General features: G+C 35.8%; 1 protein-coding gene across 2 annotated transcripts in view; it reads left to right on the forward strand.

Moving 5' to 3' along the window:
* The window catches only part of CARNMT1 (carnosine N-methyltransferase 1), a 40,213-nt gene that overhangs the window by 9,306 nt on the left and 7,806 nt on the right, over positions 1-23,101 (forward strand). For both annotated transcript variants that reach the window (XM_082842180.1, XM_082842181.1), the window contains exons 4-6: positions 12,661-12,801; positions 13,753-13,931; positions 15,968-16,081. In XM_082842180.1, the coding sequence (XP_082698306.1) occupies positions 12,661-12,801; positions 13,753-13,931; positions 15,968-16,081 (434 nt within the window). The remainder of the gene's footprint in view (positions 1-12,660; positions 12,802-13,752; positions 13,932-15,967; positions 16,082-23,101) is intronic.

The following is a 23,101-nucleotide window of genomic DNA, read 5'->3' on the forward strand; positions in this document are numbered from 1 at the left end:
GGGATCTATAGCTCAGAGAAGAGATTCTTAACTTTTATATGCCATGAAAACCTTGAGCAGTCTGAAGCTCATAATTTTCATTTTCAGAATAACATAAGTGAATAAAATAACATCCATAGGATTACAAAGAAACCAGTTATTTTGAAATATACTTATGAAAATACTTAAAAAGCAAATGTTATGTAACCTGCTTTTTATCATGTATCACATTAAATAAAAGTCTTGCAGGAAGTGTTAATGTACTTTGAAAATAACTGAATGGTATATGCTATTTTGAGAATCTCAACAGCTAATGTGAAGTGAAAATATATATGATTTCTATTGGTGATACAGTTACAGGTACTCCTAAAACTACTATTGTTTGTTGTCTACATTCATAATTGACAAAAGAATAATCAGTTAAAGGTTAATGAAATGAAAATGTAATTTTTTTCCACCCCTTTATAGGTACAGTGAATTCTGTCTGTAGACCTCTTTGGTCCATGGATCCCAGGTTAGGAACCTGACTTACAGGTTATATATTTAAAGAGAACCACTGGGTGGAGTTCAGTCTGTTGTTTAAAAGGATCATTGTAGTGAGAGAGGCTCCTTTTCCTCATCTTCTTCCCCTCCTCATTGATTGACATCTTTAAGTTTGGATGTATCCATTCAGAAATTTCCGTACATATGTGTGTGTCCCTTCTCTCCCTCTCTTTTTTGAAAACTTTTTATTTTGAAATAACTTCAAAATTCCAGATAAATTGTACAAAGAGCTCCCATATATTTTTTTTACCTAAATTCACCAATTCTTAGCATTGTACCTTTGCTTTTTTATTTCCTTTCCTATTTCCCTTCCTTTCTCCTTCCCCGCTTTGTTAGTCTATAGCCGTACATATACATGATAATTACTTAAACTATTTGAGAGATTAGTTTCCATATATCATGCTTTTTCACTGCTTAGTACTTGAGTTTTTTTCCTTAAGAACAATGATACTCTCTTACATAAGCATACAGTGCAGTTACCAGATTGAGGAAATTTAAACTTGATTACTGCTTTCTAATCAATGGTCTATATTTAAGTTGCATAAATTATCCTAATAATGTCCTTTATGACACTTATTTTTCTGTACAGTTTAGGATCCAATCCAGGATATTGTGTTATGTTTAATTCTAATGTCTTTAATCTGGAACAGTTCTTAGGCCTTTTTTTTGACTTTCATGACATTAACATTTTTGAAGAATACAAGTAAGTTATTTTATAGACTCTTCCTCAGTTTGACATTGTCTGATGTTTCTTCATGATTAGATCTAGATTATATGTCCTTTCTCAAAATAATAGATAATTGATGTTGTATCCTTTTCAGGATATCACCTTCAGAGACATGCAAAGTCTGTTAGCCCATCATTGATGATTCTAATCAAGATGTTATTTGGTTTTGCCACTGTTTAGTTACTGTTTCTCTTCTTTTTTTAAAAAAAAAAAAATTAATTAATTTATTTCACCGCGTTGGGTCTTTGTTGCTGAGCGAGGGCTTTCTCTAGTTGCGGCGAGCAGGGGCTACTCTTCGTTGTGGTGCGCGGGCTTCTCATTGCGGTGGCTTCTCTCATTGCAGAGCATGGGCTCTAGACGCTCGGGCTTCAGTAGTTGTGGCTCACGAGCTCTAGAGCGCAGACGCAGTAGTTGTGGCACATGGGCATAGTTGCTCCGTGGCATGTGGGATCTTCCCAGACCAGGGCTCGAACCCATGTCCCCTGCATTGGCAGGTGGACTCTCAACCACTGCACCACCGAAGTCCCTGTTTTTTTTTTTTATGGAAGTAAGCAGATAAGTACTTTTTTCTTTTTAAATACCTCCTTTTTCATACACAAAATGGAGCATACTATATATTTTATTTTGCACTTTCCTTTTTCCACTTAATCCTCGATTAGCTCTGTATCAGTTCATGGAAATTTTACCCAATCTTTTTTTTTTTTTTTAAAACAGTTTCAGAATACTTCAACCAGTCTCTTATATTTGGTTATTTAAGTAAAGTAGCTGGCAGTATCTTGCAATTATACTGCTACAGTTAATAACCTTGTGCATGTATATTTTTGTATTTTTGGAGATGTATCTTTAGTGTAAATTCTTAGATGTGGGATTGCTGCATCTGAAAGGTAAATGTATATTGGTTGCTGTGCAACAAAATACCATAAATTTAACTGCTTAAAACAACACATATTTATTATTTCATAGTTTCTGTGGGTCAAAAGTCTGGGCATGGCTTCACTGAGTTCTCTGTATAGGATCTTATAAGGCTGTAATCAAGATGTCTGCTGGGCTGTGTTCTCATCTAGAGGCTTGACTGTAGAAGCATTGACTTCCAAGCTCACTCAGGTTGTTGGCAGGATTTGTTTCATTGTGGTTTCAAAGTAACCATGTTAAAGGAAACAATTCAGTGGCGTTAAGTACATTCACAGTATTGTGCATCCATCATCTCTGTATACTTCTAAAACGTTTTCATCAACCCAGAATAAATCCCATACCCATTAAACAGTTACTTGCCATTCTCTTCACCCCATTCCCCACCTTTGTCAGCAGTGTGACTAGATGTGGTTTTCTTTGTGTTTCTCCCACTTGAGGTTGGCTTTGCTTTTGGAGGTTTGAGTAGATATATATCACCGAATCAATAATTCTTTGCTCTTATCTCTTCACATGTTTCTCCTACCTTTTTCTCTATTTCTTTCTCTTAGGGATGCCAGTTACATATATATTAAACTGTTTGCTATTGTCTCTCAGGTTTCAAGTGGCTCTTTTTCTACATTGCCCCTCCCCGTTAACTCGTTTTATATTTTAGTTTGGATAATTTCTATTGACTTCCCTTGAACTTCACTGATTCTTTATTATGCCAGTCTGTTGATAAGCCCATTGAAAGACTTGAAAATATCTGTTTTATTTAGTGAGCCTTTAACATGTAATGGATGCTGATCCACCTTGTTTGAATACTTTTATGTCTGTGTGCCATGTAGATTGTCTTTAGCTGAATAAGTATGAAAATCACCCAATGTATTTCTGCTTGTGACCAGCAGTTTTTTGGCATGCTGTGCTGTAATTATGTTCTGAACACACAGGTGAAGGGATAATAGATTCGTTGTATACTTTTGATTTTTTTAATCACTTAAAGCTTTCATAATTTTTATTCCATTGTTGATGAAGTCATGACACTACTGATGTTCAATTCTATAAATATTTCTTCAGTCAAGTGTATAGGGTTCTGGGTGTGAGACCCAGAAATAGCTCAGTAAGCGAGTAACTTTGGATGCCCCACAATTGAATTTATCATTATTTCAGCCATGTTGTCAGACTTAAAAAAGAAAAAAAAAGACGACTGCTTATTTCTGCATGTCCAGATATCTAATGTACAAGATTCAGATGTAGAATCGGTAATAATTCACTGCCTTTTTGTGTGTGCTCTGCAGATACGATTTAGAAAGAAGTTTTTTAGTGACGTGTTTTTTCTAGAAAGAAGTTTATTCTTAGGCTTCAAAGCTAGGCAGATTTCAAATATTCAACTACAGATATTTCAGATTTCAGATTTCAAATGCTTGACATATATAGTACTCACTTGACAAGCTTTTAATTTACATTTTTATTGTCCATAGCCTTTGTTAATGCATTTTTATACTTTATTATGTCTGGATTGAAGATGATTTTCATAGATAAGATTGTGTGATAAGATTTGACTCTTTTTCTTTTTTTGCATGTGTTAATCCATTGTTAGATATATGATTTGCAAATATTTTCTCCCGTTCTGTAGGCTGTTTTTACTTTCTTGATAGTGTCTTTTTTTTTTTTTTAAATTTTTCTTTATTTAGAATGACATTAAATAGCAATAGCAAATTTGTTGTTGTTGTTGTTTTGCGGTACGTGGGCCTCTCACTGCTGTGGCCTCTCCCGTTGTGGAGCACAGGCTCCGGACGCGCAGGCTCAGCGGCCACGGCCCACGGGCCCAGCCGCTCCGCGGCACGTGGGATCCTCCCGGACCGGGACACGAACCCGCGTCCCCTGCATCGGCAGGCGGACTCCCAACCACTGCGCCACCAGGGAAGCCTTGATAGTGTCTTTTGATGTACAAAATTTTATAATTTGAAGTCTAGTTTATCAGTTTTTTTCTTTTGTTACCTGTGCTTTTCATACCATATCCATTAAATCATTGCCAAATCCAGTGTCATGAAGATTTTCCCCAATATTCTCTTCTAAGAGTTTTATAATTTTAGTTCTTAAGCTTAGGTATTTGGTCCATTTTGAGTTAATTTTTGCATATGGTATCGGGTAAGGGTCTGACTTCATTCTTTTACATGTGAATATCCAGTTTTCCCAGCACCATTTGTTAAAAAGACTGTCTTTTCCCCCCATTGAATTGTCTTGGCACTGTCCTTGAAAATCAATTGACCATATGTGACGGTTTATTTCTGGACTCTCTATTCTATTCCATTGGTCTATGTGTCTGCCCTTTGCCAGTACCATACTATTTAAATTTCTGTAGCTTTGCAATTTTTGAAGTCAGGAAGTGTGATTCGTACATTTTATTCTTTTTCAAGATTGTTTTGGCTATTTGGGGCTCCTTGCAATTCCATATGAATTTCAGAGTCAGTTTTTCCATTTCTGTGAAAGAGGCTATTGGAATATTGTTAGGGAGTGTGTTGAATAGGTAGATTGTTTTTGGTGTATTGATATCTTAATAATGTTAAATCTTCCTATCCATGAATACAGGATGTCTTTCCATTTATTTAGGTGTTCTTTAATATCTTTAAGCTTTGTTTTTTAGTTTTCAGTGTACAAGTTTTCAGTGTAACACCTCCTTGTTTAGATTTATTCCTAAGTTTTAAATTCTTTTAGATGCTATTGTAAATGGAATTGTTTTCTTAATTTCCTTTTCTGATTGTTCATTGCTGATGTATAGAAACAACTAACTTTTTTATGTGTTCATCTTGTACTCTGCAACTGCTTAATTTGTTTATTAGCTCTAGTAGCTTTCTTCTGGATTCTTTGTGTTTTTCTACATATAGGAGCATCTCACCTGTGAATATAGTTTTTACCTCTTCCTTTCCCATTTAAATAGCTCTGGAAGTACATAACAATACATAGCAGCGGTGAAAGGGGGCATTTAGCTCTGGGTTTTTCATAAATACCCTTTTTTATATTGAGGAATTTTCCCTGTATTCCTGTTGTCCTGAGAGTTTTTGTCATGAAAGAATGTTTTGTCATATACCTTTTCTGTGTCAGATGAAATGATCATTTTTTTTTCCTTTGTTCTATTAATTTTCTTCTATTCTTAAAGCCTACCTTTGTTTACTTTAATAAATGTTACAAGTTTTTTTGTTAATTTTTATCGATAGTCTTACCTTAAATATTCTACAACTATTAGAATTATAATCTAGTCTCATTATTTCCTTATTTTTCATACTTTTTATGAATATATGTTTTCAGTTTAAGGAACTTTTATAAATATTGCTGCTTCCAAAAATATATTCTTAAAGTTCCTACTTGGTGCACTCTCTCAATGTATATACTGTTTATAAAATAATGGATAATATAGTTTGATAGCTTTTGTAAACATAAAATCCAGGTATTTCTCAAAATTCAAAATATCTTTGTTTCTGAAAAGCAGGTTGTGAGATAAGACTTTTTACTGTTGGAGTATACAAAAGTTTGGGTATTTTTGGAAGGCCAAATGCTTAAGTCAGCATAATTTCTAGCACTTTAAACATGATTTCGTTCATACTCAGTGATCATTGAATCACGTGTATTACCATGGTATCCAGTCAGCGTAACAATGTTAGCTGTACTAAAAAGGCATGTCATTGTTAAAGGTACTTACTGAACTAGCACAAGTATTATTTTACTATTATTTATCTGTTATTGTTATTATTATTTTAAAATTTATTTATGTACTTTTGGCTGCATTGGATCTTAGTTGCAGCACGTGGGATCTTTCATTGTGGCACGCAGGCTCAGTAATTGTGGCGTGTGGGCTCTCTAGTTGTGGCGCACGGGCACAGTAGTTGCGGTGCATGGGCTTAGTTACCTCGCGGCATGTGGGATCTTAGTTCCCCAGCCAGGGATCAAACCCGCGTCCCTTGCATTGGAAGGACCACCAGGGAAGTCCCTGTTATTGTTGTTGTTATTATTATTACTGTTGGCAGATACAATGTAGACTGGTGAGAAAAGGATGAATTCACTCAGTGTTTCTAACATTAACTCTTAATGTTTCTTTAAAATAAGTAAATAATTGAAAAAATTTTTGAATAGGTAAAACATTTTGCAGGGTTCAAAATTTTAAACATTTCAAAGGATATAAAGTTTCCTACCCAGCTACCCATTTCCCTTCCCTGAAAGTAATCAATGTTATAAAAGTGGACATTGATATATGAACTTTAAATGAAGTGCACCAAAATATCAAACTTTATTTTTGGCATTCTGGTACCCAATGGAAAATTTACATGTTTCTTCCTATGTCATTTGTTTTGCTTGTTAAACTTAGATTGGTTTCCTTATAATAGATAAGATGAGCTATTAAAAAAAAACGTAAAAAATAAACCTAATAAAATACAGCAAAGTCTTTATCCATATTAAAGTTATAACTTTGCCATAAAAAGTAAACTCCGAGTCCTGGAAAAGGGAAATAATTATAGCTCTTCAGAGTTGACTCGAGGTAAATCCTGGTTAAGTTTGGGTCTCAGATAAATTTTTAGGATTCTGTTTGTGCCACAGCAAGCACGTGAGAATTTTATATTTTTACGCTCAGGCTGAATTTGACTTACATTTATGTCAGCTAGCCTTTGGATTGTGTTCTTTTCTTTTTGAAATTTCAATAAAGGCCTTTTCTAACTGAGCTGTCTGCAAAAAACAATATACCTAAATATGCATAAATTAACTGTACTTGTGATCATTAAAATAATTTTTCCTATGAAAGCATATTTGTCTTATCAGTTTGTCCAATTTGTTCCTGTTTAGAATTTTTAAGCGTCTGAGTTTACAAGTACAAGCAGCTTTGAAGCCACAGATTAACATCTATATTGGGGTCTATTTTTAAATTAAGGAAATGCTGTTTTAATTGTGCTGAATGCCAAACACTTCAGTAGTTATTAGCTCAAGAATTTAGTGCCATAAAGTTTATAGTTGCTAAGGAGAGATTCTTAGGTACGAGTCCTATTTGAAATGGGAAATCACAACCATGTAGAATCATATTCTCTTAATGAATCCTGAAAATTTCTGGACTGTACTTTCTAGAGCTTAATTTTGTTAACCCATTCTATTTTAGAAGAATTTGAAGTGATATTTTGTTTGTGGGTGGTAAATCTATTATGCCTTTGCATTTCAGTATATGTCTAACACTTCAAGAAGACAATGATATACTATTGACTATATTGAATATAGTTTTTCTTTTATATAGTTGAGCATTAGGAAGAAATATGCTGAGCTTTAAAGAAGCATTTTTCACTTAGATTGAAATAAAGAATGTAAGTTATAATTTATAAAAGGATTTTAAAAAATCATATTGTTTAATCTATCAGAGATAGTAACTGTTAAGATTTACACATTTTAAAAGGATTATTTTTAGCTGTAAGAAACCATTTTAAAAGAGCAAATGGAGATTGCCAAATAATGCCAAAGTAGTTTAGAGACTGAAAATAGTCTCTTTTTTCTATCCAGAAAGTCCTCTTAGAACAAAGACAGATATATATTTCAGATTTCTTTCAAATCAAGATCTCAAGCACCTACATTCCAGGATTTCAAGTGCTTACAAATCTAGAGTAATAACTCAGTGGAAAAACAATTCAAGACTATAACCTAGTAGAAAAATAGTGTAAATAGTAAACAGAAAAAGAAATACAGGGTGCTTAATCTCATACAAAAATGCAAATGTAAAAACCACACTAAGGGGCTTCCCTGGTGGCGCAGTGGTTGAGAGTCCGCCTGCCGATGCAGGGGACGCGGGTTCGTGCCCCGGTCTGGGAAGATCCCACATGCCGCGGAATAGCTGGGCCCGTGAGCCATGGCCGCTGAGCCTGCGCGTCGTCTGGAGCCTGTGCTCCACAATGGGAGAGGCCACAACAGTGAGAGGCCCGCGTACCGCAAAAAAAAAACAGAACAAAAAAAACAAAACACACTAAGATGCCATTTTCATCCATTATATTGTAAAGATTTAAAAGTTATATAACTTACTGAAGGTGTGAGGAAACATGCTGCTGATGGAAGAATAAATTAGTAAAATTTTATGGAGGGCAACTTGCTAATTTTAACAAAATTCAAATGCATATCTTTTGATCCTTGCAGTTCAGTTTTGGGAAAGCTATCCACAGAGGTACATGAGGGAAACTATTTATGCCAAGAATATTAGTTTTAATGTTATAATAACAAGAGATTGGAAACAATCTAGTTGTCCTTAATTATCAAATTTTGATACATTATTATGCAGTATTACAATGGACTACTTATTCAGTCATAAAACAGATTAAGAAAGCTCTGTGCACAGATTGGGAAAGAAGTTCAAGATACATTAGATCAGGATTGGTAAACTTTTTCTTAAAGGGCCAGATAGAAAATATTTTAGATTTTGAAGGCAATATGGTCTCTGGGGACTGACTATTTCGCTCTCTTGTCATGGGAATGCAACCATAGACAATACATAAATGACTGGACATGGCTGTGTTCTAAAACCTTATTTGCAACTACAGGTGATTGGCTAGTGGGTCATAGTTGCTTACCCCTGTATTAAATGAAAGAAGCGAAGTGATGAACTAGGTATATAAACTATAATAGAGATATGAATGAAGTACTGAAAGCATTGAGAAGTGACTTAAAGCTTTGCCTGGGATATTTGGAAAAAGAAAGCCTTTATAGATTCGGTGATAATTTAAGCTCAGTTTCTATAGGAGCTCTAAAGACTCAGGTGAGAAAGTGTTTTCTGAAATGGATGAGAAGTTGTCTTGCTGATATATGGAGTTCTTTATTGGGAGTAGATAAGTAAGTTGGGACCATATTTTTGAAGGGGCTAGACACTAATTCTGATTTCTAACCCACTTTCTAGTTTGAATAAAAAGTGTTTCAACATCCAACTCTATTAAACCTTGACATTTTGCCATAGTTGCTTCAGATCTCTTTTTTCTGTATTTTTTAAAAGAAACATTACAGATACACTTGAAACTGCCCTGCAAACAATACAGAGCACATTCTTCTCTCTTTCCAGAGATAACAACTCATATAAATTTGTTACTCTAATCTTACCTTCCTGCATTAGCTACGTGTCTATATACATGTACATAAACAACACATTGTGTTCTGTGTGTTTTAAAAGGTCATATAATGGTTTGTGGTGTCATTTCACAATTGTTTTTTTGCTCAGAATTGTGTTTTTATGATTTCTCTGTATGGACCAGCACTGTTCAACAGAAATACAATGCAAATTGCCTGTGTTACTTTAAATTTTCTTGTAGTCACATAAGAAGTGTAAATGGAAACAGGTGAAATTAATAATATACTTTAATAACCCAGTATATCTAAAATATATTAACATATAATCAGTATACAAGATTATTAATGAGATATTTTACATTCCTTTTTTATACTAAGTCTATGAAATCTGGTATTTATTTTATACTTGAAACACATCTCAATTAGAACTAACCACATTTTGAGTATTTAGTAGCCACAAATGAGTTGTGGCTTTTACCATGTGAATCGCTGTGATTCAAATAGAACCCAGCACTTTTGATGCTTGAAAGTTGTGCATACTCCTATCACCAGGGGTCAGCTAAGTGTCACTCTGCTGACACACCGAGAAAAAGAATTTTGTGTGTTGGAATTTGCTGATTTGCAGCTGCTATGCAAAAATCATTCTGTGTACAATAAAGGAAACTTCTTTCAAGAACAACATTTCCTGCTGGTAAAATAGTTGGATCACAAAGGTTGGTGCAAACATGATCCACGGCCTCTTCAGACACACAGGGGCTCTCTGTCGTCTTCATTCTTGCTTGTCTGGGAAACCATTGAAACTTTTCCCACTATTATCAGAGGTGTTAAATTTGTAGTGAATATCCTGCTTCTCCATAGTTGGGCCTTAATAACTACATAAACTTGTTTGCTTGCCAGTTTTTTGCCGAGAATCTCAAACAGGCAACATTTGATTACTGAGGCACATGTTAGTCATATGGCTCTATTCCCGGTTTTCTAAGTTTAAGTCAGTTCACCATTAAGGTCTATACTTAGACTTATATGTCTCTTATTCTCCACAGAGTAGAAATGCCCTTGACTTTATAAGAACTCATACTAGAAAATGCCTTTTAGAGTGCCTTAGTTTTATACACATTGTGTTTAGAGAGACTTTCTTTTATGCTGTTAATATCCCTTATATGAAGACCCAATTGGGGAAAAAAATCTAGCTAAGAACAAAGATTTGGGGAAGAATTCTCCCATTCAGTGCTTGATTCTTGATCATTTTTTCAGTTCTTAGAGAATTTGTTTTAATGTGTCTCCTTTAATATTCCCACTAAAATCCTTCTTTTTTCTTTCTGTAATACAAATAATTGATAGATCTATAGTAATCTCTACTAACTCTTGATAGATCTATAGTAATCTCTACTAACTCTTAAGGTAAGGCTTGATGTATTCTGTATTCCATGGCTTTATGACAGCCTTTTAATAGCATTTTTATATAGAAACTTTCTGCCACAAGGTAGGGATAAAGAGTTCTATAGGCCTGATCAGTTTGGAAGTATTTGGTAATAGCTATCATAAAGTTAACTTTCTTTAAGTGAACAAAATAAATATCAGTACAGTTATTAACACAACTTTCCCTTAAGTTTGACATGATTTCTAATTTCTGCATGGTAATCTTTTACTCGGATTATGAGCCGTTCAGAAATTGATTATTAGTGATTGTTTTTATAAAAATTTAAATACTCTATGAATTTACTTCCAGATCCTTTTACTTTCTGTTGCATTACCTTGATTTTTTAAAAAAAAATCTAAGCTGAAAACAGCCACTTGTGAAAAAACATGATTTTGATTGGGCAAATGGGAACTGGGAAAAGAAAAGAGGTAGTAGTTCTGGAGAGTAAGTGTTTTGGTGGGTCTGGTGGGGAGTAGAAAATGACAGTGGCCGGTCCTTTATACAAGGGCTAGCATAGAGTCCTACAGCGAGGAGTTTTTCAGATTCTAGTATTAAAAATATATATGTTCATGTTAGATAACTAATATAGGTAGGCCTGAACAGAATGAGAGCATGTACCCGTTCTCTTTATTAGAAATTAGTGTTCGCACCTACAAACATATTGCATATAGTCCAGAATGAAAAGGAAACATTCTATTTTATTTTAGTGAAAACTGTTATAAGGCACCTTGGCATTAGTTTGTCCATGTCAAGTATTAAAGAATATCTTACTAATCATATTAAGCCTATTTGTCAGAAATCATTTTTAACAAATTTCAGTCTATGCCTTATTGTATATATAAAATTCAGCAGTAAAACAGACTAAATAGACTTTGTTGCGATTTTTATACAAATACATGTTCCATGTATAGATATTTAAGATTGAAGGACGCTGGGCAAATTCCCTTGTTACTGTATTTGTAGACTGAATTTTCAGAAGCCCCATAGTTGTATTTGTTTCTTTTCATTTCAAAGTGGGAAATGCTACAGGTTATCATATGGGCTACTAGTAAAAAGTCCTGTTGCCATTTGGAGCACATCAAACTTAAAGCCCATACAGTTTAAAGATAAAAAAGAATTGTTCATGGGAGTAGACTTGGAAATCGGATTTGACTTATGAGCTAAATTTGGGGAATACAGACAATAATGAAATTCCTTTTTAATTGACACAATGACAGCTGATTATACACATTTTTCTCTGGTTTTTCACAAGAACACATTTTAGTTCCATTAGGCTTATGTTGATTTGCCAGAAGTACTGAGAAAAGTCTTTGCTTTGCTAAGGCTTTTCAGTGGTCTGAAAATAGAATGACAGATGTTACAGTAAAGGAAATTTGTGATGGTAGAGTGATGCTAATAAGTGGAGAACAGTTTGATTGTGAACCTCTGGTTTGGTGTGATATGTTTGCCATCATATATGCTCAATTAGAAGGCAGTTCCCCATTTTCCCCATGAGAATATCCCAGCTCCAGCTTCTTTTGCCAATTGAAATATATAAGATTTTAAGGAGAGACCTGACACATTAAGATCTGCTTGTACTTAATTTGGTCACATAAACCATTGTATTACATATAGAATTCAGAAATAAAGTTATGTCTTGTTTTACTGTCTCATATGCTAAAATAATTTTGTTCAGTCTCTTTGTAGGTATAGGGATCCTTTTTGGAATAATTTGTCTTCCCAGATAGGTGATAGCTACTAGGAATATGAGTGTCTTCATAAGTCTTGGATATAAGGCGACTCCTTTTTCTTCTTAAAAATAATACTTTGGGGATAAAACCCTAAAACAACAACTGAACATTTGATAATTCTTTATATCCTTATTTCTCACTGATATTTAGAAATATTTCTCAAATTTAAGAAGTCAGAGTCTTGAGTGAGCTTATTCTTACTAAATATCTTAAGTTTTTAGTTGTTAATATGGATTTTGTCTATTTTTTTTTCCCCTTTTCTTTGAGGGGTTGGACATAATTGCCTTATTTCATTTCAGGGATCCTTCTAAAGTAAATATTCTGGTACCTGGTGCTGGACTAGGAAGACTGGCCTGGGAAATAGCTATGCTAGGTTATGCTTGTCAAGGAAATGAATGGAGTTTTTTTATGCTCTTTTCTTCCAACTTTGTACTCAACAGGTATTTAATTTACTTTTTGCTGGAAATAGTAATTTCTCAGAATCAGATTGACTTACCTATTTTTGCAGAATTCTGAATTTGAAGATAAGTACGTAGTGTTTAAATATGGTATATATCATAAATGTTTCTGATTAAAATTAAATTGCTTATACAATTACTACTTTAATTAGTTGCCTAGTTAACAGAATGTTGAACGGGATGGGTAAGTGATGTTTTAAAAAGTGATTGGGTACTCCATGAAACTGAAATGATTTCTCTGCAGAATTTTGGGCTAAGTATTGTCCTGGAAGGAGTATTTTCTTATTGTTCCTTAAACTTATTCACCCCTTTGTTTCTTTAGTGGAGTAAGATTATAATGTAGCAATCATAATTTTTTTCTTAGTCAAATTCTTATAAATGGCTCACATATCTGAGTTGGAAAGATCTCGCAGAACTTCTGTGGCCTCATTTAGAAAGTAGTGGAAAAGAGTTTTTAAAGCGAGAAGAGGTGTGTTAGAGAAAAAAATAAATAGCTGCCTTGTTTAAATAATGTGTTGTCTTGATAGCAGTGTGAGTTAGGGGATAGTGAGAAGGTAGAAAGGAGAGTGTTGTACAAAATTATTAAAATAATTAGGTAACAAACAAAACCCATACCTTTTTTGAAAAAAAAACTTAGACTTTTTTACTTGAGCTTGAGTTTCAGTGATATATTTTTAAAAATTTGAGTGAAAATAGCACATTTATATATCTGAATTTACCTTAATTTTGTTTCTGTGTTTTAATCCGTGATTGGTTACTCATCTACATGCCTATGTGGAGTTTCAGATAATTGGGTGGAGTGTAGTGGTAACACTTTTAAGTATTAATTATATAAGTAAATCTTCAATCAAACAGATTATATTTTAGTGTTTAAAGTAGATTTCCCTGGTAAAATATTTAGTTAACACTGAATTTTATGCTCATATTTTGCAGATGTTCTGAAATTAATAAATATAAGCTTTATCCCTGGATTCATCAGTTTAGCAATAACCGGAGGTCAGCTGATCAGATTCGACCCATCTTTTTCCCTGATGTTGACCCCCACAGTCTTCCTCCCGGTTCTAACTTTTCTATGACAGCAGGAGATTTTCAGGAGATATACTCAGAATGCAGTAAGTCCAAAGATCACATGCTTTATTCTAAATTTAATGAGCTAATTTTATACTAGGCCAGCGTTGTGGTCATTCATTTTGACGATAGAATATAAGGTATACTTCAGCAACAATTTAGAATATTTTCAAAGTTATGTATAAGGCAGTGATGGGAAATATAAAGAAATATGAGATCCCACAATTAAGAAATTTAGAATCTGTTGGGTCTATTAATATAAGACAACATGTAAACAAAGGTTGAGTAATGAATACAATAAAGATGGAAGTAGGTTAGTGTGAGAAGTGAGCTCTTTGTGGAGAGACTGTGACTTGAAGGATAGGGAGGAATGGCATTCAGAGGTACAAAGATATGAATGAGTTAGGTAATCGGGGATGGTAGAATAGCCTTACTGGAAGGAAAAAGGACATTTGGGGATTTAATGGGCGATACGGCTAGAGAAGTAGGTTGGTTCCAGATTGTGGATGACCTTTATAATCAGGCTATGAAGTTTGGACTTCAGCCTGGCAAAATGTTGAAGAAATTTGAGCTAGGCATTAGAGAAAGGGAGATGATAATGGGGAAAGAGGAGAGAGGGATTGGCAATAAAAGGAAGAAAAAAAATAGAAGGCTGAGGGGTCAGTAAGTTCATTCATTTAACAGGTATTTGTTGAGTGCCTGCTAAGTAGCAGGCATTGCAAAGAGAGCAGTGAGCAAAACAAAGCCCCTGTGCACAGGGGACCCATATTCTAGTTCGGAGAGAGAGGCGATAACAAATTAATATTGTGAGGAAGAAAAAATAAGGCAGGGTAAAGGGAATAATGAGTGACTGGGGAGAGACTGCTGGTTTATATAGAATTCCCAGGGCAGATCTTTCTAAAAGGGGAACTTAAGAAGAAAGATTGAGCAGAGAACCTCAAAGGAATGAAGAAGCAAGCCATTCAGATATGTGGGGGCAAGTGTTGCAGGGGGAATGGCAAAGGAAAGAAGATTAGGGAGTGGGAAGTATGCTTGTTCTGCTCAAGAAGAGTAAGAGGGTCAGTTTGGCTGGGGTTTGATAAGCAGTGGGCAAATGATGGGAGATGAGGTTGGAGTGGGTTTGGTGAGGCTGACTCGTAGGCCACAGTGAAGACTTTGTATTTTGTTCTGAGAGAAATGGGAGGCCTTGGAGAGATTAGAGCGGGAGAGGAACAAGATAGTAAAGTTTTTGTTTGTTTTTCCCTGAACGCTGACCTTGTGAAAACCTGCACTCTGAAGGTAGAAGGAGGGAGATAGAAGGTGTTAGGTGCTGGGGGTAAGTTAGGGAGCAGGGTCTCAAAATAGGAGTGAAATAATGGAAAACATTGCTTTGTCAAGTAAAAGTGACTTTCTTCTGGAGCAGGTTTGAAAGAGGAGATGGTGAAGGTAATCCGCAGTTGGATCAAGTGCCTTATTTGTACAGACAGCCACCTTCAATGCAGTCTCTTCTGTCTCTGTGCCAGGCCACAGCCTCCAGAAGGCAAACAGAGTTCTCTGCTGGGTTCCCACCCACTGCTGCTGACTGCCCCCATCCCCCTTTTCAACTGGCAGTTCTCCCAAGTACTGGTGGACGCTTATGTATTCTGATGCCATTCATTTCCCAATTGGCAGCAAATGCATGCAGTCTTTTTGAAACCTTCCGGAATTGGTAGCTAACACTGGTTTAAATCACAACTTAAAATTCAGATATTATTTCATCTTAACTGATTTAAAATGAAGGCTAGAAGTTGAAAAGATTATAAACAAAACTCTTATAAATATTATTTGGTAAGGATATAGTGATATAGGTTATCAAAAATGATTTCCAAATTGATTACCTTATCAAATTAGTAATAAAAGCTCTTATGAATTACAAAGTATCTCATAAATGATTATTTGGTAGCCTTGATTATAGCAGTTGATTGGAAGAGTTTAGCTTCTATACCCCTGCAGTTAAATGAAATATTCATAGTCTGTAAAGAGGTAACTGGTACCTTTATAGAATTCATTAAAAGAAAGGCAAAATAATATAACATGTAGTAATTTGATTTTCCTTGAATAGGTACCTGGGACTGTATTGCTACCTGTTTCTTCATAGACACAGCTCACAATGTAATTGATTATATTGACACAATATGGAAAATACTCAAACCAGGTGGAATTTGGATAAATCTAGGTAAGTTCCTCAGTATTTATTAGAATTTACACATTAATCTGAGTACTTAGAGCTGTTCTGCATTTGGTAACTTCACAGTACTAAATGTTCACGGAAGTTGTAATTATGTCATACATGTTTTAAAACCTCTGCAGTTTCCTTTAGACTGCATTCTAGTTATTGGTACAGTTCCTCCAATCATAGTTAGTTCCTCCAAAAGCAGTAGAACCCCCAAAATTTGTATATTCATACTCGGTCAGTCTCACAGCAGTCATAATTTCAAAGAGGTACTAACTATTAACTTGATTATAATCGTTCCCTCATCTTCCCCACCCTCCATTCCATGGAGACAACGCTTCCTTTAAGAAGGAAGTGTTCTTTTTTTATTTCTGTAATGAAACATTTGAGGGAAAGCACTTAATCTCTCCCATGGAAACATCCTCCCCAGTACATATACATACTAGGAAAAGAGTAGGTATGATAATTTTTGTGACTACCTTGAGTTTAAGAAAGGGTAGAAATATAATTTAATTTATGCAAAAGCCTTTTTACTGCATCCTATTGCCACGTGCTAGAAATCAAATAATGAGTATGACGTGGTTCTTCCCATCTAGAGTCTAAGGGAAATTGCCAATTTTATACTCTTCCTTTAAAATAAAGGGAGAATAATGATAATCAAGGTAAATATACTTGTCTTTTTTAGTAGGATATATAATCCATACTAAGGAAGACTTTATATTACATAAAAGTCAGATAAACATTGAGTCCTTGGTGTCTTCAGTATTGGTGTAGTTTTGTTGGTGGGTTCTGTTACGTGCTCTCTTTAATGATTTGACTTTACCAGAGATTTAGCCAGTAGGACTAAGCCTACAGGTAGTAGTAGGTCTTTTCCAGACTTCTCTTTAGAAGTCCATAGGAAAGATGAGAGCAGCTGTAAACTGTAGCCATGGTATGAAGCAAATATCTCTAACCTTGGGTCTTCCTTAAAAGAAAAGTATTCTTTTTCCTGAGGAATGATTGACAGATAACATTACCTACTGGGTATTTGCTCCCTGTGGGTTAGGCATTATGTTAGCCACTTAAAAATACCTTGTTTAGTCTCAAAACAACCCTATGTTGAAATGGGATTATTGCTATTTTATAATTGAAGAAACTGAATCTTGGGTTAAGTAACTAGCAGAAAGGTTGTGGAGCTTATATATGGCAGAGACAGGCTGACAGCCCCCATCCAACCCCTTGAATGCCTTATCAGCTACCTCTGCAGGCTTGTGCTGGGTCAGTCTATAACTTAGCATTATTCTGACTATGCAGTCATTTGAGGGTTGGGGGTTTGTCCTGTACACTGTAGGATGGTTGACAGCATCCCTGGCTTGTACCTATTAGATTCCAGTAGTACTTCCCCAGTTGTGACAGCCAAAAATGCAAAACTACCCTTGATCAAAAACCATTGCTCTAGCCTTGTGCTAATGCCCCAGTCCAGGCCCTCATCATTGCTTGCCTGGATTAATGCAGTAGTTTTCTTAAGAGTATCCCTGCTTTCAAGTTATCTTCAACCCTCTACACCTCTTTCAGTTTCTCCATTTACCACCAGAGTGATCTTCCCAATGTGCAAATCTATCCCTGACAGACTCCCTGCATAAAAGTCTAACTTTGTTGGTAACCTAAACTCTTCTGGATGTGTAGTGCCCTTTGTGATCTTTCTTCTATCTTGTGTCTCAGCTTCATTTTTTCCTTTTCTTTTTTACTGCCGCTGCCCTGACCTCAGGTGCTAGTCCTCTGGCCTAGGAAGCCCTTTCTTTTTCTTCTCTGTTTTCATTTGGCTCTTCCCTATGTGCTCTTTAACACTCAGCTCAGGAGATCCTTTCAGATTGGGTTAAATATCCTGTATTTCTCTTTTATATTCTCACAGAATCTGTCCCTAGCATTTAACACATTGTGGTATAGTCAGTCATCTTTTTGTTTCCCCTACTAGTCTTTAAGCTTGATGAGGTCAGGAATCTAATGCCTCTTCCTCACTTGGAGTGAATATTTAGCAACTGTTAGGTGTATGAATGGATGTATTGTTTCAGAATTTGAAATCAGGATCAAAGTAATGTTAAGATGCCACAGAAGTTTGCTGCCAAGGGACTTAATAAAATGGCATTTATATTGGTAAATTCATAACATTCCTATGGTTTTGGCTTCAGCCATGTGGACTTGGAAAATTAGTTTTATCTATAAACTGAGAGTGTGTCCCCAGCCCTTCGGGGACAGTTTCACCCTAATCATGCTTACATAGACCAGAATGTCAACATACTCATATGTAATGAGAGAGGTAACTGCTAGCCATTCTGGAATACTAAAAAGTTACATTGGAAGTTAAATTGTAATGAAAAATTTGCGACATTATATGAGATTAGAGTTGGGAATATTATTAATTTATAAAATGCTTTAAGAGGTATTTAAGGTATTCACTTTAATGTTTCCTAGGTTCTGGAAAACTAGTGAGCTTTTCAAGGGAACTCTTCTGCATATGTCCTTTGGGAAAGGCTCTGGTCTGGCAAAATGCAGAAGAAGGCCTGTGCATCCTGTGCAACCGTTTTTCATGGTGATCAGTACCCCTTAAATGCATTTATACAGAATTTATTTTTAAAAGTGGGGGTGTAGGTGTGCGTGTCTGTGCCCATGCACTGATACATTTATAGTTGGATAGCGGAGGGCAGGGAATTAGCAAATTGAATCTAACTTCATCTGGAAGGATAAACAGGTTAAAGTACCAAAGGAGGTCTTTGTAAAGCGTAATGAGAAATGGAGCCTATCAGATTTGAAAGCACTGTAAACCTACAGAATTTTTAAAAACATGAACAATTTCCTATAAAAGGTGGATGATTGAACACATACATTATCTCCTCACTGAGATCTTGTTACAGTTTATAAAAAGGTATAAAACACACGAACAAATAATGGCAGGGATGTCATCAGGGGACGAAAGAATGTAACAGTATTTCAGAAGATGGGGTAGGTGGATAAGTTGTGCAAAGAAACCAACGTGAATAGAGCTGGTTGACGTGGAATAACCCTGGAAAATAAGGCACCAAATGAAAACAACATAAGTTAAAAAATCTATATTTAGGAAACAGTTGACCTCTTATGTAACCAAGATGCCTACCTTATGCCCCCTTCCAGTCCATGCTCAGGCAGGAGACCAGAAGTTTAATTCCCTGGAAAAAGTAAATGGAAAAGGAGCAGAATTTATGAAAGCATGGCCTAGTAGAGAGTGAGTATGAAATGTAGGACAGAAAAGAAGAGGATTAATTAAAAGTCTGCATTGGAAAATGATCAGGCAGTGACCACCAGTTCACCCTACTCCTACCCCCAACACCTCCCTACCCTGGCTATAAAACTTTTTGCTGGATTTTGAGTGCCAGCTGTCTGTTTTGCACAGATGCAAGCCATGTTTCTTTAAGTGGGCATGTCAGTATAGCTACATGAGCTTTTTTTTTTTTTTTAAATTAATTTATTTTTGGCTGTGTTGGGTCTTTGTTGCTGCGCGCAGGCTTTCTCTAGTTGTGGCGAGCGGGGGCTGCTCTTTGTTGCAGTGCGCGGGCTTCTCATTGCGGTGGCTTCTCTTGTTGTGGAGCACAGGATAGAGGTGCGCGGGCTTCGGTAATTTTGGCATGTAGGCTCAGTAGTTGTGGCTCGCAGGCTCTAGAGTGCGGGCTCAGTAGTTGCAGTGCACAGGCTTAGTTGCTCTGCGGCATGTGGCATCTTCCTGGACCAGGGCTCGAACCCGTGTCCCCTGCATTGGCAGGTGGATTCTTAATGACTGCGCCACCAGGGGAGTCCTACACTAGCTTTTAATAATCGTATGGTGGATCTTTTTCTCTTAAATCCTTTCTGTATCTTTATGTTTTAGATGCGTCTCTTATATACAGCATACAGTTAAATTTTCTTTCACTATCCAATCTAATAATCTCTGTCTCTTAACTGGAACTTTTAGAACCTTAAGGATATAAATGGTTTAAATCAACTTATCCCAGATTTGGTAAATGGGATCTCCTTCAAGCTGGCTCCTGTGTCCTTTTGACATATCCCTGTCATTTTTTGAGCACCTCCGTTCTGGCATAACCAGGTATACCAGGCTCATCTTATACTTTTTCTGCCTGAGATCCCTGAAGTCAGTCATTTTTTCCAAGGATTCCTGGTTCCTTTTAGTGGGGAATGGTATGTAGAAATGAAAATCTGGATTTTACCACTGTGATGGTATTGCTTCTAGACCTTTTTAGAAGTATATGTTTGTACCCTTCTATGTCTATAGACACAGTTCATGTTTATAGATCATGAGTTTATGCTGGTACTTTTAGTTCCCAAGCAACACTAGGTATAGAGTACAAGGTTGGCATATAGCTTTCAGTACATGGAAGATATCATTCCAGTGGCTTCTAGCTTCTGTTGAGACTTTAGCTCTTTTAACTGTTGCTTCTTTAAGTAATCAGTTTTGTTTTTAAGATTTTTCACTTCGTAGTTTTTTCAGGTTCAATATTACTTCTAGTTGTGATTTTTTCTTTCTAAAAACTATACAGTTGGGCTTCCCTGGTGGCACAGTGGTTGAGAGTCTGCCTGCCGATGCAGGGGACACGGGTTCGTGCCCTGGTCCGGGAAGATCCCACATGCCACGGAGTGGCCGGGCCCGTGGGCCATGGCCGCTGAGCCTGCGTGTCCGGAGCCTGTGCTCCGCAACGGGAGAGGCCACAACAGTGAGAGGCCCGCGTACCGCAAAACAAAAACAAAAACAAAAACAAAAACTATAGTTTATTGGGCTACCTGAGTCTGTAAATTTTTTCATCAGTTCTGAAAAATCTTAGCTTAAAAAAGGGTCTCCACTTGCCAATATGAGACAAGCATAGCATCAAAATAAGTAGTAACACGTATTATTTCTATTATTTCATAAATCTCCTCTCCCTCATTCTTTTTCTCTCCTGGAAATGTAATCAAATGTATTTTAGACCTTCTCACTCTAGCTTTCACTTCTCTTTACTTGCCATTTTTTTGTCTTTCTGTTTTGCATTCTGGATAATTTATTCTGACCTGTCCTCCCATTCACAAATTCTCTCTTTCACTGTGTCTAATATCTATTTTATTTCTATTAGGTGGGTTTTTTTTTGTTTTGTTTGTTTGTGTGTTTTGGTCTATGTCATTTAAGAATCTTCCATTCTCTGAATATATTTTCAAGATAGTCTTTTATTTCTTTGAAAATACTGTGTATTTTGTCCAATAATTGTAATATCTCAAGTCTTTGCAGGTGAGTCTCTGCTTTCTCCTGTTCCTGCTGGTTCTTGCTTATGGTTCTTTGTTTCCCTGGGCTGTGGACCTTAACCATTTATTTATTGCTCATTGCCCTTGAGAAGTTACTTTTGGAGATTTCTGGAGACCTACATTAAAGGGTTTTTTCTCCAAAGGAATGTGCATTTGCTTCTGGGAGAAGATTGGAACATTATCAGAAAAACAACAGAATATTAAATTCTAAATTAAATTAAAATTAAATATTAAACTAAAACCTGGACTTGAGGTTCATTGGACCACTCATGTTATGTAAAATTAAGCTGAAAATCTACCCTAGGGCTAAAGCATGATTTACAATATCTCTCCAAAATTATTTTTTTTCTCTTTTTACCCCCTTGTTTAGTAAGCACTAGGTCAGCTTTTCTTGCAACCCCCTTCCCCCCCACCCCCAGGTTAAAGGATAGAATTCAGTTTACTTATTTCTTACCTTAAAGATAGACCATAAGACAAAGTGAGAGAGTGGCATGGACATATATACACTACCAAATGTAAAATAGATAGCTAGTGGGAAGCAGCCGCATAGCACAGGGGGATCAGCTCGGTGCTTTGTGACCACCTAGAGGGGTGGGATAGGGAGGGTGGGAGGGAGACGCAAGAGGGAGGGGATATGGGGTTATATATGTATAGCTGATTCACTTTGTTATACAGCAGAAACTAACACAGCATTGCAAAGCAATTATACTCCAATAAAGATGTTTTTAAAAAAATTTAAAAAAAAAAAGAAGAAGAAGGTCGCCTGTAAGATTCCAAATATAATGTTGGGTGATCTGTCAGACCTACCTTGGGTAGGCTCAGAGTTTTGTCTTTTTATCACCCTGGCCAAAAGAGTTTGTTAAATTGCAGGCCCATTTCATATGGATAGTCAAATACCCTCAGGGTAAAAAAAATGGCATCTAGCTTTACCTCTGGTTAATCCTCTGGGCTCCTGGTAGTTTCTTAGTAACTTGCCATGTATTCTTTATTTTTAAGATTTAAAAAAATAAATTATATACGCCAATTTTAGTTGTTTTCAGTAGAAACATTGGTCTGAATAACCTAACCTGCCTTTACAGGAAGCAGAAGTTCCTTTATATGTTTTTGTATTTTTGCAATGAGCTCTATTTTTTTCCTTAGAAAAAAATTGGAAAGGGAAAAAAAAGTAAAAGTCTTTAAGAGAAACCTACTCAGAAGTGAAATAGACAACAAAAATGTATAAATTATAAAAGAGTAAATGTAAATGACCTATATACAGGGGGAAAAATGTTCACCTTCATTGCTAATCAAATAAATATACATGAGATGCCATTTTTCACGTATCATATTGGGTAGATTTTTAAATTTTTTGCTTGATGTTTAGATAAGGTACAGTGAGATAGGGTGTGCTTATGTACTGCTAGTGGGAGTATAGTAATAAAACTTTATTCAAGAAGAAAACATTTTGATAATGTATGATAAAATCTTAACAATTCATACACTGGTCAGGGTTTGGCAAACTATCGCCCACAGGCCAAATTTAGCCAGCCGCCTATTTATGGCCCACCAGCTAAGAGTATTTTTTAAAGCGTTGGGGTAGGGGGACACACAAATAAGAATGTGTGGTTGAGACTGTATGTGGCCCACAAAGCCTCAAATATTTGCCTTGCCAGCTAACCTATTACATAATTGCATTCAGTATTACGTACGTGTGTTAGGTTAATTATACTTGTAGAAGTCTGTCAGAGTGAAATAATTAGATATGGG

This window comes from Leucopleurus acutus, assembly GCF_964270905.1.
Source record: "Leucopleurus acutus genome assembly, chromosome: 7".
NCBI classification, from domain to species: domain Eukaryota; kingdom Metazoa; phylum Chordata; class Mammalia; order Artiodactyla; family Delphinidae; genus Leucopleurus; species Leucopleurus acutus.